General features: G+C 50.9%; 1 protein-coding gene across 3 annotated transcripts; it reads left to right on the plus strand.

The window, feature by feature from the left end:
• Window positions 1–2,029: 2,029 nt before the first annotated feature.
• Window positions 2,030–12,083, plus strand: SERPINH1 (serpin family H member 1). 3 transcript variants are annotated; one of them, XM_045021776.1, is made up of 6 exons: window positions 2,046–2,177; window positions 4,541–4,584; window positions 5,992–6,605; window positions 7,500–7,598; window positions 8,049–8,281; window positions 9,388–12,083. In XM_045021776.1, the coding sequence occupies exons 3-6, from the start codon at window positions 6,023–6,025 to the stop codon at window positions 9,688–9,690; spliced, it is 1,218 nt and encodes a 405-aa protein (XP_044877711.1). In that variant the 5' UTR covers window positions 2,046–2,177; window positions 4,541–4,584; window positions 5,992–6,022; the 3' UTR covers window positions 9,691–12,083. The 3 variants fall into 3 exon arrangements, with proteins under 3 accessions (XP_044877725.1, XP_044877711.1, XP_044877717.1); XM_045021790.1 differs by lacking the exon at window positions 4,541–4,584 and having other exon boundaries at window positions 2,030–2,177; XM_045021782.1 differs by lacking the exon at window positions 2,046–2,177 and having other exon boundaries at window positions 4,069–4,584.
• The last annotated feature ends 5,933 nt before the right edge of the window (window positions 12,084–18,016 follow it).

Consider the following 18,016-nt stretch of genomic DNA (forward strand, 5'->3'; position numbering starts at 1 on the left):
CTTTATGCTATTTGCTACCACAGCAACAGGGATTCATTAAGACACCTGGCTTGCTAGGTAGCCAGCGTGATTGTAGAGGCAAAAAAGAAGTATTAGAGAGAATGAACAATGAAATTGAATGGTGCTTAGAAGGGAGGGAGGAAATAAAAAAAGACTTCTTCTACACTGCTCTGGCACTGTAACGGGCCTTGTGATGTTAAGGTCAATGAAAATAAGCCCCAGAACGTTTTCTACCTTGATGCCACACTAAGGTGAATTAAACAACAGATTTGACAGCTTGAAATGAAAATGAAATTACTTCCAGTCTGTGAATCCATATCCATACCAGCTTGCTTCAAGCATGCTTCAAAGTGTGTAGAAGTTTGCCAAAGTTTTCTCAAAGCACCGTGCTTCAGTAAAACTCAGACACACAAAAGAATTCTGCCGGTTTTAGGGTGTGTTTACCCAGGAGATGGAGGTATCATTTCCAGTTCAGATAGAAATACCCACACTAGCTCTGATAACACTAGTGCGCTAAAAATAGCAGTGTGACCACAGCGGCGCACATGGTGGGATGGACTAGCTGCCCTGAGTACTTACCTAGGCTTTCAGATGGGCTCTTAGTGGGGGTGGCTAGCCTACACAGCCATGCCTGCAATTCTATTTTTAGTGCACTAGCTCCATCAGCGCTAGCATGGCTATGTCTACCATAGACAAAGCCTTAGCCCTTCCTATGGCTGGACCACTGAAAGGATTTGGAAGTTGGATTAAATGCAATCAGTGTGGAACATTCACTGCACCAGCAGCCCAAATATTGGGGCGTGAGTGGGGAGAGAAATAATAGCACGGAAAGCTTTACATATCTAGAACATTGTCCACAGTAGTGACACACTATGTCTTGAGCTAGCTGTGTCTCTTTGTAGCCTGGCATTGAGCTCCCATCATGGCTTTGAGTGCAATTCACATTCTGTGACATCGAATGAGGAGCCTTGTGAAAATCTAGTCATTTAAAAGTAAGACATGCAAGAGTCAGACACACAGGTGGATGGCAGGGACCTTGGTCAAACCAGACATCTTGAAATCAGCGACACACTTAGAGTGACCAGATGTCCCGATTTTATAGGGAGAGTCACGATTTTTGGGTCTTTTTCTTATATAGGCTCCTATTACCCTCCACCCTCTGTCCCGATTTTTCACATTTGCTCTCTGGTTACCCTAGACACACCTGAATATCAGATCCGTCATGAGCCCTAAATAGTCCTGCTCAGACAACTGTTGCCTTTATTTAGTTGTTTTGATGATGATACTATATTTACTATTCCTTGTAACATGGTTTCTGGTAGCTGGTATCCAACTTCATCCCTGTTGTAACTCCATGTCCTTCTGTGGGATTACACCACTAATAAACTCTATTGTTTTGTCTGTATATAAACCCTGATCCTTCACGCACTTGAGCACATGTGTAACTTTATCAAGCGAGTAGCCCCACTAAGCCCTACGAGCCGGCTCAGGCGAATAAAGTTACGCACAGGCTTACTTGTTTGAAGGCCCAGGGCTGTGATTTGTAAGCCACGGGGTGCAGGAGCCATGTCGCTCTCTGCTGAGTTGCAGCCCCTGCTCCTCACAGACAAGTTGTATCACTTTGAGTCAGTCACTGACTGGGATAGGTGCCCAACTCCTAGTGAAAGCAATAGGAGTTAGTTGCCTAAATACCTTTGAGGATCAGGGCCTGAGATGTTCCCTGCTTCAGCTCCCCACCCCTACCCTGGGGAGAAGCGCCAGTGCGCCTTCATTTGGGCCAGGCCTGAGCCCAGGCACCTCTGGCCTTGGCAGGTCGCAGCTCCGGCACCAGAGGAGGCTGCAGCCTGCAAGCCACCAAGCAGTAGGACCCTGCAGCAGCTCGCCGGAGTGGGATGGGGGGGAGGGGGCACTCTGCCAGTGGGAGGCTCCAAAGTGCCTTTTTTTTTTTTTTTTTTTGGAGCTCGGAGCCTCCCATTTAAACATGCAACTTTTCCAACTTTCTAGAAGTTTCTCTGGGCGGGTTATATAGCCCCCTCCGCGGGCTGGACTCTGCAGAGAGGGACACGCACCGGGAGACGCCGGACGCTCCGATCGCTGCAAATCGCGCCGGCCCCGCGCCCCGCTCCGCACCCCCAGCTCCGACGCGAGCCCCAGCGGCGCAGGAGCGACCCCTCCAGGTGAGGGGCTCCGCAGGGGGCCCGCGGAGGTTCAAGCACCGGGCTGCACTGGTCTGGTTGTGCCCGGGGTGGGGGTAGGGGGAGCGGCAGCAAGACGCGGGGGGGCGCCCCATGGAGCTCCTTGGTACGGTGCGGGTGTGCACGGAGCGTCCCCGCGGCGTGGGGGGCTGTGTGCACGGAGCGGGGGGCGCCCCGGAGCGTCCCACGGCAGGGGGGGGTATGCACGGGGGGGGAGCGCCCCACACCCCGGACTTGTCCCCGCGGCAGGGGGGAGTGTGCACGGAGGGGGGGGGGGAGCGGCCCGGAGTGTCCCCACGGCAGGGGGGGGTGTGCACGGGGGGGGAGCGGCCCGGAGTGTCCCCACTGCAGGGGGGGTGTGCACGGAGGGGGGCGCCCCGGAGTGTCCCCACGGCAAGGGGGGCTGTACGGGGGGCAGATGGACACCCCGGACTTGTCCCCGTGGCAGGGTGGGGAGGGTCCACGGGGGGGGGAGATGGACACCCCGGAGTTGTCCCCGTGGCAAGGTGGGGGGGTCCACGGGGGGGGGATGGACACCCCGGAGTTGTCCACGTGGCAGGATGGGGTGGGGGTCCACGGGGGGGGGATGGACACCCCGGAGTTGTCCCCGTGGCAAGGTGGGGGGGTCCACGGGGGGGGGATGGACACCCCGGAGTTGTCCACGTGGCAGGATGGGGTGGGGGTCCACGGGGGGGGGGATGGACACCCCGGAGTTGGCCCCGTGGCAGGGTGGGGGGGGGGAAGCACTGTGGAATGTCGCCGTGGGGGGAGGCGGAGCACCCAAGAATCTCCCTGGGCTTGGGTGTGTTTGCGGGGGGGACACACCCCAGAATGTCCCTGTGGCAGGGGGAGGGGCAGCGGAGATGCCTGGACTCTCCCTGGCCTAGGGGAGATGAGTGGTGGAGAGTAGGGGGGTGGGTCCCACGGAATATCCCCCAGTTGCTGGGAAATCCCGTGTGGAGGAGGAGCAGGAGCAGGGGAATCTCTTACTGGGAATGGGATGGGGGGGTGCGGGGGTTGGTGTCAGGATGAAATGTCAGGCTCTCGCCAGGAGTCTGTTCAGCAGCCTAGAAAGTTTGGGATGGGGGGGGGGGAACTCCCCCATCCCTGGGGATTGGTGGGGTGTGGGGAGGATCAGAATGGAGCATTTCGGGGGGGGGGGGGGGGCTGCATGCCCCACCCTGGCCCTGTGGCGGATGTGGGAGGAGAGGAGCGGGGGCAGCTCCTCGGTGACTGGGGCTGTGGGGTATTGAACTGGGTGGCTGCAGCTGCTGCCGTTCTGCAGTTTGAGGGGAGGCAGGTCTGGGCTCCACTGCTCTGAGGGAAGCAGCCCCTCCTGCCCCACACCAGAGGGGTCCATCTTCCAGGCTGCCCCACACCAGAGGCAGCCATGGGAAGGGAGCTGCCAGTGATGCTCCCACAGATCCTCAAGACCATGGGGAGCAGAGGTGCCTGGGTTTAAGTATCCCAAGCAATGAAAGTGAAGTAACATGAGGGGGAGGGATACAATAGGAGCAGTGTCCCAGGGGCCAGCTCTCTGCTTCTCCCTCCAGCTCAGAGCCAGCATTAAACCAGTATCCACAGCTCCCTCTATCTCTGTGAGCCCTGGGTCCCCCTGCCCAAAGGGTGAACTGCCGCAGAGCAGGGAGGAAACCTACAGCCTTAGGGATAAGGGTGCAGCTCTTTGTTCTCTCTTACTGTGAACTAAAACCAACTCTGTGTCAAAATGCAAAGCCTCAGGCTGTCTTAGTGCAAGTTCTCTACTAACACCCAAAGGGCGTTTGCTTATTACATTTGCGTGAGTCACTTTGTCGTGCAGTTTGTTCTGATCTAGTATGTGTGTGTGTGGGGGGGGGGGATCTAAGGCCCTGATCCTGCAAGATGACTCCCACCCCAGATAGACCTGCCACGCTGGCACAAGGATCTGCCTGCATGCATCTCATTGCAGACTGGGACCCGGGGGAGTGCAGGGTGTGGGTGGAAGCTATGAAGCATGAGCTCCTAGAGAATCAGCCGCGGCACTAAATTATAACACACAGGCCAATGCTGTTGTCTCACTAACACAACCCCTTCACATAATTCAAGGGTAGGAGATGTTGCTCAGAACAGAGTGGAACTTACAGGCTGAGACCTGTTGTTACTGTGCACTTCCATCGTCCTTGGGGAGACCTAGACATTTGTCGATTCAACCCTTCTGTGGGCAAAGTTTGGGCACAGCGGCTTCCTGGATGGTGGCTAGATTTCATTGCTCTCTGAAGTAATGGAACTGTCCTAAAGATCTAGCACGTGCTTTAAACCAGGCACCATTCTCAAGGGAACTACTTTCTGTATCTGTTTTCTTTCAGAATGAAAAAGGCAAACGTTGACCTCACTATGAAAAAGTTTCAAGGTATCTTTAGAAGAAGAAAACAAAAAATAAAAAAAACACAAAGTTTGAAACTAACTGCATAATCCCAGCCCCACATCCAGATGGGGAGATTGTAAACTGGTGTATGTGTCTTAAATAGTCTTTCTTTTGGATAGCCAGGGCAAATTAAAGTCGGTAGCTTTTCATTTTCAGTCTTTCAACAAGGCTTATTATTGAAGGGATCTTAGGCTGTAAATTAACCCTATCCCTAAGGCTATATAATTTCCATCCTGTGAACTGCAACATGTCTGCTTGTGGCTACGTGCACAAATGCTTTCTTTTGTGTGTGTAATTCCTTGGGCCCGCCTCCGTTTCCTGTTCTGTTTTCTTTAACTCTAATGCTGCCACTCCAGCTGATGCTTGCCGCTGCATGCCAGGAACTGAACTTCAGAGCAGCCTTAGCCAGGGGGAAGAATGACTCAAGAATGGAGCCCAATCACAGCACTTGGCAGGATGCCTGAACAATTCAGCATTCGGTCTTTGGCTACCACAAAGATAACTTCATACAACCAAAAAAAAGTCTCAGGCATAGAGGAGGAATTTAACCCCTAATATACATAAGCAGGTAGCTTTGCTTGGGAAGATGTTGAGCTCTCGAGACCTTTTGGAGCACCCTCGAGCCCAAAGTACAAGTCCGGCAGGGGGGCAGCAGCACATAGCCAGCCTTTGGGTGTACACCAGGGACTACTTGCTTCTTCAAATGTGGCAGCTTGCTGGGGTTAAAGAGCTCAAGCCCGTAGAGGTGACTGATTCCAGCCTGCAAGGTTCTGCCTTGATTGTGGTGGCCACTGGGCCACCAAACAGCAGTGATCTTCAGTGGTCACTGGGCCGCCAAACAGCACGGCTTTTCAGTCGCTCCTAACTTGAGCTGGATTTGAACCACTGTCCTCAAATTGAAAAGATCTCCAGCCTATCACCTGGGTCTTTGAACCAACCAGCTTGCCTGATCATGTCACTTTAAAGTCCCAAAAGGAAACCAGTGAATTAATGTTCAGTTAGAGACCAGGCTTCTATTCAAAATGTACAGGCCCCTTGTTTCAGAATGCAGTTTGGACTCTCAAGCATTAGCTACCATTTCTCTCTCCACATAGCATGATTTACTTCTGCAGTTAATCACATGGGCAGTTTTTGAGGGTGTTAGTTCACACCTGCAAAAAAAAAAAAAGGGAGGCTGGGCTGAAGCCTGGTTGGAAATTGGAACCCTGTTAAAGTTGGAAGCGAACCACAGATGCAGATCAGATTGCATCACGAACGCTATTTCGCTTCCCTGCACTGGATTCTAGGAATGGGGTTAATTGGAAGCATCAGAGCTTAGACTAGTCTAAATGCTGACGTGGCTTTAGGAGGGAAGGTGGTCTGACCAATTCTGAACCTTTCGCTGCCTTGCAGATTCACAGCAGCATCACGTTCAGTGGAAGCCATGTGGGTGACCAACCTCCTGGCCCTCTGTGCCCTAGCGGCCGCAGTGCCCTCGGAAGATAAGAAGCTGAGCGATAAGGCAACTGCCTTAGCTGACCGCAGCACAACTCTCGCCTTCAACCTCTACCACACGATGGCTAAAGACAAGAACATGGAGAACATCCTCGTGTCTCCCGTGGTGGTGGCCTCCTCGCTCGGCCTGGTGTCACTCGGTGGCAAGGCCACCACAGCCTCCCAAGCCAAGGCCGTGCTCAGCGCCGACAAGCTGAACGACGACTACGTTCACGGCGGGCTTTCGGAGCTCCTGAACGAGGTCAGCAACTCCACCGCCCGCAACGTCACCTGGAAGCTCGGGAACCGCTTGTATGGCCCCAGCTCCATCAGCTTTGCTGATGATTTTGTGAAGAGCAGCAAGAAGCACTACAACTACGAACACTCCAAGATCAACTTCAGGGACAAGAGGAGCGCCCTGAAATCCATCAACGAGTGGGCATCCCAGACCACCGATGGCAAGCTCCCCGAGGTCACCAAAAACGTGGAGAAGACCGACGGGGCCCTGATTGTGAACGCCATGTTCTTCAAGCGTAAGTTAAATGCAGAGGGTGCTCTAAATTAGTGAGATGAGTGATCAAGTGCAGATGGGACCCGCTAGCCAATACTGGGCTTCACCTCCTGTTCCTATCTAAATGTAAATGACACAAAGGGCCTAATTCAGCTCCCATTTACACTGGTGTAAATCAGTGGAGTTGCACACTGGGGCAAGTGAGAGGAGACACAGGCTCAAAGAGTTTGCTAGAGTCCTACAGGGCTTTATATGGAGGGATCTTTGCCCCACAGCTGAAATGCCCTGGAGTGAAAAACAGGAGCCATTGGAGCTTGCACCAGAAATCTTATTTTAGGAGTGGAAGTGAATTAGTTTCTCCATCTGAAACTTCAAGAGGACATACATTTCTACCCCGATATAATGCTGCCCTCGGGAGATAAAATAGGTGAAACCACATTATATCAAACTTGCTTTGATCTGCCAGAGCGCGCAGCCCCCCCCCTCCCCCCCGGAGCGCTGCTTTACCGCGTTATATCCGAATTTGTGTTATATCAGGTCGCGTTTGTATCGGGGTAGAGGTGTATATTAAATAAATCAGTGCCATGGTAAATAAACTTCAGGCTGCAGGATAGAAGGTTGGTTTTTTTTGGGAGGGGGTGGGGAAGGAATTTGCTAGTCCCAGTCTCACCCCAAATTAGCACAATAACAAAAATGGGATTTTTTTAAAACTGCGAAGTATCTGTTATAAAGCCAGAGACAAGACACTGAACTACATATATCGGTGTTCTCTTTGGTAGGACAAATTGTGGGTTCTTAGATGCTCACCAGTCTAGGGTGTTCCTTACTGGGCTACTGGAGTTAAATTTGAGCGTGATGACACAGCCCATTCCCATTTCTTGTTAACTGATGGGTTTTCCTCCTCCTCCATTTATAGCTCACTGGGATGAGAGGTTCCATCACAAGATGGTGGACAACCGTGGCTTTATGGTGACCCGTTCCTACACAGTGGGAGTTCCCATGATGCACCGCACAGGTAAGTTTTAGCATATGCTCCCTGCCCCAAGATCCACTGGACTAAATCCACCCTGTTGATTTACAACAGAGATGATATTAGCCCCGTTGTTCAACTTTTCACCTGTTTTTCTTTCCCCACCAGCCTTTCAGATGAGACAAAACTACGCAGCTTTACGCCAATCTTAGTATAAGCTTTAATGCTATTTATGTTGGTGGCTTTAGATCTGGACACTCTTCCATTAGGAAGAGATTCCATAGGAGATCTAGAATTGGGGCATCAAACAGAGCTCTGAATAGTAGCAGCTCTCAGTCACCATCCACACTTGTCTACTTTAGAGCCGGTAAACTAGACAGTCTCCAGATTGCACTCCACTGAAAACATGGGGCAAATTAGCAACAGAATCAGGTAGCTTTATCTGCTTCCCAGGGCTCACCCTTATTGCCTCTGCTTGCGACTCTTTTCTTAAAGGTCTGTACAACTACTTTGATGATGAGGCTGAGAAACTTCAGATTGTGGAGATGCCTCTCGCTCACAAACTCTCCAGCATGATCTTCATCATGCCCAACCATGTGGAGCCACTGGAGAGGGTTGAGAAGCTGCTGACCAGAGAGCAACTGAAAACTTGGATCGGCAAGTTGAAGAAGAGAGCCGTGGCCATTTCCCTGCCGAAAGTCAGCTTGGAAGTCAGCCACGATCTTCAGGTAAAGTCTCTTGACACCATAAACCAGACTGGCTGCTAAGGATGGTTCCTGGGTCTTTCCCCTACCTTTTGCTTTGAAGTGACGGGCTGGCACATATGATTGCGTATGAGTGGAGAAATTTCTGCCAACGTTGTTGGGAAGGTTGTAAGAGACCAGGATGGCGAGGGAAGAGAAGACACTGTGATTTCTGCCTTGGCAGCTTCCCTGAGTGGACGTGTTAAGATCCCCCTGGCACGACCTATAAGAACTACATTTGAGGAGCCTAGAATAGGCAGATTTGATCAGATCTGCGTATGTAGTTCTAACCAGATCCCCACTGTCCTGCACTTGGGGAATTCTCTTCTCCAGCCCTGAAAGTAGGGAGATGGGGCAATTAGAGGTGTGTTATACACAAGTTGGTTTGCTATACATGGTGAGCTTGTTACTTACAAACTGTGTCATTCAGTGGAAACCTAGACTAACACTTCTGCTTAAATGGCTGCCTGGCTCTAAGTTGGGCTCTGGGTTTATGGATTAAAGCCAATGTATTGTCATTTTACTCAGCTCATTTACACTTTTGCAAAACGGGGAGGAAAACTTCTCCATCAACTCCCCTGTTCTTTTCAAAATAACCCCAGGTAGCTAGACCTATTCTAACAGTGGGATGTGGCTCCTTGGATCCTGAAAAGAACAGGTTTCAGAGTAGAATGGAACACACAGACAGGAGATTAGACTCTTCCTGTTGGTATGTGTACTTCCACCGTTTCATGTTCTCTGTATGTATAAATATCTCCTGTCTGTGTGTTCCATTCTGTGTATCCGAAGAAGTGAGCTGTAGCTCACGAAAGCTCATGCTGAAATAAATTTGTTAGTCTCTAAGGTGCCACAAGTGCTCCTGTTCTTTTTCCGGATACAGACTAACACGGCTGCTACTCTGAAACCTGTTCTTTTCAGGATCCAAGGAGCCACATCCCACTGTTAACCCCAGGTAGCTAGACCTGTTCCCTGAGTGTAGGAGCGTTACTCTGTATTTACACTACTGGGAGCAGAATCTAGCTGGCTGAGCATATGATTGAACAACATTAGTGTCTTCCCGAGGAGTCTAACCCGCCTGTCTTTCATCACAGAAACACTTAGCGGACCTTGGCTTGACTGAAGCAATGGACAAGAACAAGGCTGACCTGTCCAAGATTTCAGGCAAGAAAGATCTCTACCTTTCCAACGTCTTCCATGCCGCGGCCCTCGAGTGGGACACCGAGGGGAACCCCTTTGATGCCGACATCTACGGCCGAGAAGAAATGAGGAACCCGAAACTCTTCTACGCCGATCACCCATTCGTCTTTGTGATCAAGGACAATAAAACCAACTCCATTCTTTTCATTGGCAGGCTAGTGAGGCCCAAAGGGGACAAAATGCGCGATGAATTGTAGTTTGAAGTTTCAGGTTTTGGTGGGGATTTTTTAAATGGGGAAATGTTCTTTTGTGTTCTCTACGACCTGATGGGTGCTCGCCGGACCAGAGTGCATTTTGATGTTAAAGCCAGCATACCCTTTACCTCGCCAGAATATTCCACCGAAAGAAAATTCGTGGGAGGAACAGGGAAGGTGGGAGGGAGAGGGGTGAAAGGGCCAGGAACAATGGGAGGGACCAGTTCACTGGGATTTTGTTCCCAATCAGTGGCATATCTGCTGAGATTTTAGGTTACTGTCTGTGTCTTCCTCCTCCTTCCTGCATAGAATAAATCCTTCTGCCAAGCACGATGGCACCATCTGCCAGGATGCAAACTGTCAGCCGAGGCCACAGTAAAGGTACCAGCCCACACACTTGCATCACCGTCTCTGTTGTGCCCTTTGTTCTAGATACACGGAGTGCTGCTTCCCCATCCCTTTTCCCTGACAGCTTCCTTCAGCTTTGTGCTTAGGGGACAGCTTGCCTCCCACACATCCACTGTCCCTGGTTCCTTGCACTGGGGGGTTTCTTGGCTGAGCTGGAAGCCAGGGGGTTGGTCCCTTTATCTGTTCCCTCCTTGAAGTTCTTCTGCCTGCATCTTGCTTGGTAAAGGGAGGGGCAGGGACTGAGCGTGCTCCCGCTTACAGCGACTGACAGCAATGGGGGCACCCCTGACAGATGCAGGTGTAAGGGAGAGGAGAAGTGAACCCCCAGGAGTTAGTGTAACCATTTTGGTTACTTTAGAGGGGGAAACAGACTGTAACCACCAGCCATACAGATGCTGTGGCCCACATACAAACATAGATACAAGTAGAATTTTCCCTGTACCTTCTAAACCACTTAGCCATGTTCTGAAATGTGCAATATCTCCCCAGCTACTTCCACTTGAACACAGACTAATATCCCTGCCTTACCCATGGACAGCTGAAATCTTGCAAAAATCTGCTTCTTTGGGAATACTCTAGTTTAAAAAAAAAACCCAACACCTTAAATCTCACAGCACTGAGGTGTCTCAGCAAAGGGGCCAAGGCCAGAATGGGCCATAGAGATTAAAAGACCCTTTTTCAGGTGGTCCCTTCAGCAGAGAGGTGAGGTGCAGCTGGGGGAGGGGTGATTTGCTCTGCAGCTAGCTGTGCTCTACCTGCTCTGGGGCTCAAGAGGATTTCAGGCTAGGGAGCTACCGAGCAGACAACTCTCCCCAGCACTGGGCCTGCCATCGAAAGGTTTCATTAACCCCTTAGAAGGGAGAGGAGGAAGTTCACATCCCTTGGTGCTTTTGTTTCAGTCTGTCAGGACAGACTGGGCAAGAAACAGTTTACATTGTGAAGGTTCTCTCTGCAACTAGAAAGTTAGAGCCCAAACCATCTCCCAAGGGGAAGATTCCCGCTGACACCTCTCTAAGCCTTTAGATCTTCCATAGCCTGGCTTCCTAATGACCCTTTCTACACAATCATCTTCCCAAGAGGGTTCAATCCCCAGTGGCTGAACCTGCATAAGGCACATAGGGTAACACTTGTATTTATAGCTATGTATTTATGCGTGAGAAGTGGCAAATCTCATGATCCAATTCCAGCCTAGAGTTGATGGATGAAAGTGAATTTTTCCCCAAGGGACATTTATCAGGTTGAAGCTTGTATTTAAAAAAAATAAATGGTCCTGACCTTACAGATTCCTAAGTATGTGTTTAATGTTTCTTACACACACAATGTCACGGCAAAACTAGAACAAAAGGTTAGATAATCGTTTTTCAGTTTAATCTACTTTCCATGTCACTGATGCTGATTGCAATCAGGGTAGACAGTGAAACTGGACTGGTTACAGTTACTTTGTCTGTTTCACTTTCACCTTCTTGAGTACAAGCCCAATCCTGCAGCATCTGGATTTTAGAGGCTGACAGAGGTTGAATTGGTAAATTGACTTCCACAATAGTTTAAGTTGATCTGAATTTTGTGTATATACCTAAATCTAGGGGCCAAAATGTGACCTGATCTTGTCTCTTAGTAGATGAAGTTACAAAAGTACAGTGAAGTGTATGTGCCAAAATCCCATACAGGTCAGCCCAGCGGGCAATGCTGTCCTTAACACCTCCAGTTAAAGCTCTGACAAGCATCGCCAACGGAGTGGTGGTGGTGGGGGCACAGGCATGTATCAGAGTGCACAAAATACTGCCTGAGCATGCACACTGCAAATCTGTGCACTGAAACCCATGTCTGTTGCACATTTATACAGGATAGGGTGGGTGGGAGTGTGGAGAACACACTGGGAGAGTCAATTTGCATCATGTGAATGGAAGTGTCTGCTTTTTTTTCCTGTTTTGAATTCTTGTACCACAAAACTGAGTTGTATAATTTTGCAATAAAACTTTTTCAATTAATCTTGGCATTTGTGGGAGGTGCGATGTGTGATCATAAAGGCCTGGATTGTTTGAATCCTGCAGTGGCCATAAGCAATTGGTTCAAGGGGTTTATCTGCAAAACCTCCTCCACGTGCTGAAGCTTGGCTGGCAGGTCTCTGCCCTGTCCACTTAAATCTAACCTGGGTTTATTATTTGTCTTGTAATTCAAATATATACCATTCACCCAGCAGTCAGAGCCAGGGCCGCCCAGAGGATTCCGGGGGCCCGGGGTCTTCGGCGGCGGGGGGCCCTTCCGTTCCGGGACCCGCTGCCGAAGTGCCCCAAAGACCCGCGGCGTCTTCGGGTCACTGCGGCGGCGGGTCCCGGAACGGAAGGGCCCCCCGCTGCCGAATTACCGCTGAAGACTGAGCTGCAGTTCGGCGGTAATTCGCCAGCGGGGGGTCCTTCCGCCCCGGAGCGGAAGGACCCCCCCCCCAGCGAAGACCGGGAGCAGAAGAAGCTCCTGCGCCCGGCCCCACAAGAGTTTTCTGGGCCCCCCAGAGCGTGTGAAGGACCCCGCTCCAGGGGCCCTGAAAAACTCTGGTGGGGGCCCCTGTGGGGCTCAGGGCCTGGGGCAAATTGCCCCTCTTGCCCCCCCCTCTGGGCGGCCCTGGTCAGAGCAGCACTTTATGAACATTCATTTAGCCTCTCCACCCATCTGACACAGGGGAAACAGCACAGAGTGGTTAGTCATCTGCTTTCCAAATTTTCTGAATGCTCCCAGCTTCTATTGAAGCTAACGGGAGCCCCAACTGCTCGGTGCCTTGACCCTCGGTGTGTGGCTGGAGAAAAGGCAGGCTTAAAAAAATCAGCTACAAGCAACTTGCCCACAGTTGCGAAGAAAATATGGTAAAGCCAGGAACAGACTCCCCCCCGGATACCTCCATCTTCTGCTTGACCCCATTAGCTGTAACACCTACCACATGCTCGAAGCACCCTCAATTCCAGCTGAAACAATGGGCAGCCATAGGTGAACAGGGCCCCATGGTGCCTTTCATTCCAGTAAAAGACCTATGCAAACAAGGCAAATGTCTCATTGGTCCACACCTCTACTGTATCCACTGGAGCAGCGGTCCCCAACCTTTTTGGCACCAGGGACCGGTTTCGTCGAAAAAAAAATTTCCGCGGACCTGCCCCCTATCTGACCCCCACCCACTTCCTGCCCCCGCGACTGCCCGCCTCCTTCAGAATCCCCGACCCATCCTGCTCCTTGTCCCCTCACCATCCCCCAGAGACCCCCCACCACCCTGGGACCCCACCCCTGCTCCCTGTCCCCTGACTGCCCCAACCCCTATCTCCCCCCCCCACTGAGTCCTGACAGATCCCCCTGGAACACCCACAATCCAACCCCCCCCATTCCCTGCCCCCTGACCGCTCCCCCAACCTCCGCCCCCTCTCTGTGCCCTGACTGTCCCCAGGACTCCCTGCCCCTTAGCCAACCCCCCCTGCCCCAGCCTCTTACCCCCGGCTCCCTCCTCACCTGGAGCCTCAGCGGCTCGCCTGACAGCTGCAGCGTGCCTCCGGCGGGGCCTGAGCTCCGTCCCGCTCAGAGCCGCGTGGGGAGGGGGCGGGGCTGGGAGCTCACGCCGAGCAGAGGCAGCTGAGCTCAGCCCGGAGCTCGCAGCCCCGCCCCCTCACCACGCAGCTCTGAGGGGGCGGGGCTCAGGGGCCCCGCTGGAGACACGCCGCTTGATGTCACGCCGGAGACACGCCGCTGCTAGGGGTCGGTTCGCGGCCCGGTTCCTAACAGGCCGCGGACCGGTACCGGTCCGCGGCCCGGGGGTTGGGGACCCCTGCACTGGAGCATGTTCGCACCCTGCATATCAGACACCACCTGGTGGTATAATCTGCCCAGTGCAGATTTTAGCTACAGCTCTTTCCTCTGTGGCTGAACCTGCTAGGCTTTGTGTTCTGAGGAAGAATTTAAATGACAGGCAGGTCTGAGAGAATCAAGGTCAGTGAGGGAATATCTTTAATTGGATCAACTTCTGTTGGTCGGAGGGACAGGCTGGTGGCAGATACAGAGCTCTTCTTCAGTTCTAAGGCAAAGGAACAGCAGGGAAAAAATAGCATGGAGATGACAGGAGGCGGATACCTGACGTACTAGAAGAGGAAAGGAGTGCAGAGATGGAGCGGAGCAGGCTAATCTTAAAAGTAACTGTAAGACAATAGCAAAGGGTTTGGTGTTTCTTGGCTCAACCAGTCACAATTTCCAAAGAGCTCTTTCTACTCCAGCCCCCAAAACTCCGCCTGGGATCGTAAAGTTAAACTGGGCTCTTTCAGACTCATATGTCATCAGGAACTTTCTGCACATCACAGGCAGCTTAATAGATATTAAGGCCACAAAGGACCATTATTGTCCACCAACTCTTGCTGGTGGCGGCTCTGACAAATTTTCTTAAAATTATTAACTTAAATATGCACATATACACGTCCAAATCATTGTAACTTATTGATGTGGGGTTTTTTCCCTTTTGCACTCAATAAAAATGTATAGTTGTGTTTTGGGGTCCCTGGCACCTCCCCCAGCCTCCCACCTATCACCTCTGGCTCCCACTGCCTTCCCCAGATCTCCATGGCTCCCCATCACCTCCCTGGGCTCCACTGTGACTCCCCACCCCCATTGCCCCAAGTTGCAGCCTCACTCCCCACACTTACACTGCTCCTTTCCTCTTGACCACAGCACCCAGTCAGGCGGGCCTTCCTGAAGCCCTGCTGCCCTGGGTGAAGCCCAGAGTAGGAGCCCCACAGCTGGAGGGGATGGCGGGCTGAAGCCCAGATCCCCATCACCTCAGGAAGCTGAAGACCAGCCTTGGGGCTCTGAAGTGGGGGTACTGAAGCCTACCCCCAGCATCCCATGGCTGAAGCCAGGGAGGGGGCAAGGGTGAAGCCCAGTGCCAGTCTTGGCTGAAGGGGGAGGAGGGAAAGAGACTGGCTAGGGTGAAGCCCAGTGCCAGAGCACCTGGGCACTGCAGAGAAGGGCTGCAGCTTTGCCCCCTCCCCCATCTCTGCCCAGGAGAGTGTTGTGACTGCAGGAAAAACCCCTGCTGGCCAGCGTTCCCTCTAATTTTTCCCACCCATGCGTGGAATGAATGTTGTTGTCTGCACCACTATGGAAGTGATGGAACACACTCCACCTTCATATTGGTGCACATAACAAAATTCACGTGGTGGGGGTGAGGCCAGGGGCGGCTCCAGGCCCCAGCACGCCAAGCGCGTGCTTGGGGAGGCATGCCGCGGGGGGTGCTCTGCTGGTCGCTGGGAGGGCGGCAGGCAGGCAGCCTTTGGCGGCATGCCTGCGGAGGGTCTGCTGGTCCCACGCCTTCGGTGGAGCTGCGGGACCAGCAGACCCTCCACAGGCACACCTGCGGGAGGTCCACGGGAGCCGCGGGACCAGCGACTCGCAGAGCGCCCCCAGCGGCATGCCACCATGCTTGGGGCGGCAAAATGGGTGGGGCTGAGGGGTTCAGGATGCAGGAGGGGGCTCAGGGCTGGGACAGAGGGTTGGGTGCAGGGGATGAGGGCTCTGGCCAGGGGTGAAAGTAGACTTGTTAAGATGACAGAAGAATTGCTCTAAACTTATTAAAATGAATTTTCTTCAAGAAGTTCATAGTATAGTTATTGGCAAATGTAAGTATTCTGTGGTTCTGAAACTTAATATTTTTATTAGCATAACTCTAGCAAGCAGGATTGAGACTAATAAATTTACAAGAGTAACTGAGTGAGATGCCCAGGCTTTCATTATACAGGTTATGCTAAACGTCCCTTCTGGCCCTAAAAAGTAGAGCAGCTGCTCTACTGCCATCTTCTGGCCACAAACGGTTTTTCCCTTTTAGCAGAAGTAGAGTTCACCATGTTTTGTTCAGAGTCTGTTTTTGCAGTACAAGGCACTAATGGGAAGGGTGCTAGGGCAGGCTAATCAAGCATTCCTTACTTCCATCAGCCATGGCATCTGCCTGCCACTTCCCCTGCATGGCTGTAGCACATGGGGTTTGGTTTTTTTGTTTGTTTTTTTTAAAGCATATAGACCAGTTATAGGGTACTAGTGAAATCCCATTAACCACTCACGTTTCCTCTTTTGATTGCAGAACACTTCTGGCTACAGTATTTTTTTTTGTAAAAGAACAAGGCTCAAGGAGTGTGCTAATGTCCCAACACATCTGCCCAAATTTGGGAAAATTTGCACATTTTAGTATTTCTCATTTTATCACAGCAATATGTAGATTAAGAGGCACCTAAATGAGATCAGATTCAGAGTGCCTATAAAGAATTTAATACAGAGTTCCACTATTTATTTCCACTGTAGGAAACTGTAAACCTAAAAACTGTAAGTAGCCTGATGCACTAAACCCAGTGTTAGGAATGGATACACACACATCATCAGTCTAACACATGAAGTTAGCAAAGACAATACGAGGAATTCATGGTTAAAAGTCTGTTACTGAACTGACTGATTATTATAGCTTCTGTATGTATAGAAGGGTGTAAGCTAGGCTACTTTGCTAGAGGCTCTTATATAGGCCTGGATATTATATTTGATAGTTGAACAGCCTTGCATAATGTAGCAGAAGCTATTTTAAGTATTACTTTTCTTTAGTAGCTCCAGTGTACCACTGAGTTTGAGACACACCCAACTGACAACCCAAGCGCTGATTCTCCAATGCTTACAGGGGGCAGTAGCAGTGCTACCCTGTAATTGTTTCCCTAGTGCAGGGGTTCTCACAGCAAATTGTGTGTGGTCTGACTGTGGCCACTAATTCTTGCTGGGGGGCCACTCTTGATAATTTTTCGTTTAGATACTTAACTTTAGAAAAAACATGTCCAAATCAGTGTAAATTTATATTTATTTACATAGGGTTTTTTTGCAAACTCAATATAAATACACAGTTCTCTATTCTTTCCTGGACCTACAAAGAATAGAAACACAAATAAGGTGCTTTGCATGTTCTTGTCTTTTGCTGTTTCTTTTGTTTTGGTTGCTTTTTTTTTTTTTTTTAATAAAATAAAATAAGACTTGCTGGCTAGGAAGTCTGCTGCTGTGAAAAGTGATATTAACAGAAGCAGATTTGGGAAGTCTGTGAAAAGTGGTATTAACATACAAATATCACTTTTCACAGCAAATTTACTCAGACCAAGCAAGCAGAGGAACAAAGTAATCCCTGGATGGGTAGGGAGGCAGTGAGGGCCAGGGGCAACGGAATGGTGGTGAGGCCAGGGCTGGCACCTACCACCGCAAGGCTGGGGCCAGAGCCCAAAGCCTCACAGCCAGAGCCTGCCACCCCATCACCTAGGGCTGAAGCCAGAAGCCCAAGCCCACCACTCCCGGGAAGGTGGGGAATCTCACTCTGGCTGCCTGATCCTCTGGCATTTGTGGTTTGAGGGGGGGAGGACCCAACCCCTGCTGGTGGTCCCAGAGAAGGGGCCGCTGCTCCCCCACCCCCAAAATAATCACCCAGGAATCTGTGGCCGCAAGAAAAGCTTTTGGTGGCCACATCTGAGAAATGCTGGCTAGTGCAGAGTCTCTCAGCCATGACCTCTTATTCAAAGACATTTTCACAATCCTTCCATTTACCATAAAATAGTAAACGTATCAATGATAAACCTATGTAATTCGCGTGTGCTTGAAGAGTTGACAAAAGAAACATTGACCTTTATGGGTAAGGGTGTTGTGGGAAGTGGCGGAGCAAGGTTCTTTTCTTCTGCTTGCAATAAGATTTAATCCTTCATGACCCAATTGACTTTTGTTCTCCAACCCCGACAGTTCAGAAACAGTGGTCTTTAACATATAAAAGGAGAATCAGGTTTAAATGAGAGGAATTCACACCTCCTACCTTGCTGACTTCCCAGAGCAATCTCATGCAAAGACTTAGACCTGGCATACAATAATGTATGCTGAGTAAACACCAATGAAA

Source organism: Mauremys mutica, chromosome 1, assembly GCF_020497125.1.
Source record: "Mauremys mutica isolate MM-2020 ecotype Southern chromosome 1, ASM2049712v1, whole genome shotgun sequence".
In the NCBI taxonomy this organism is placed as follows: Eukaryota; Metazoa; Chordata; order Testudines; family Geoemydidae; genus Mauremys; species Mauremys mutica.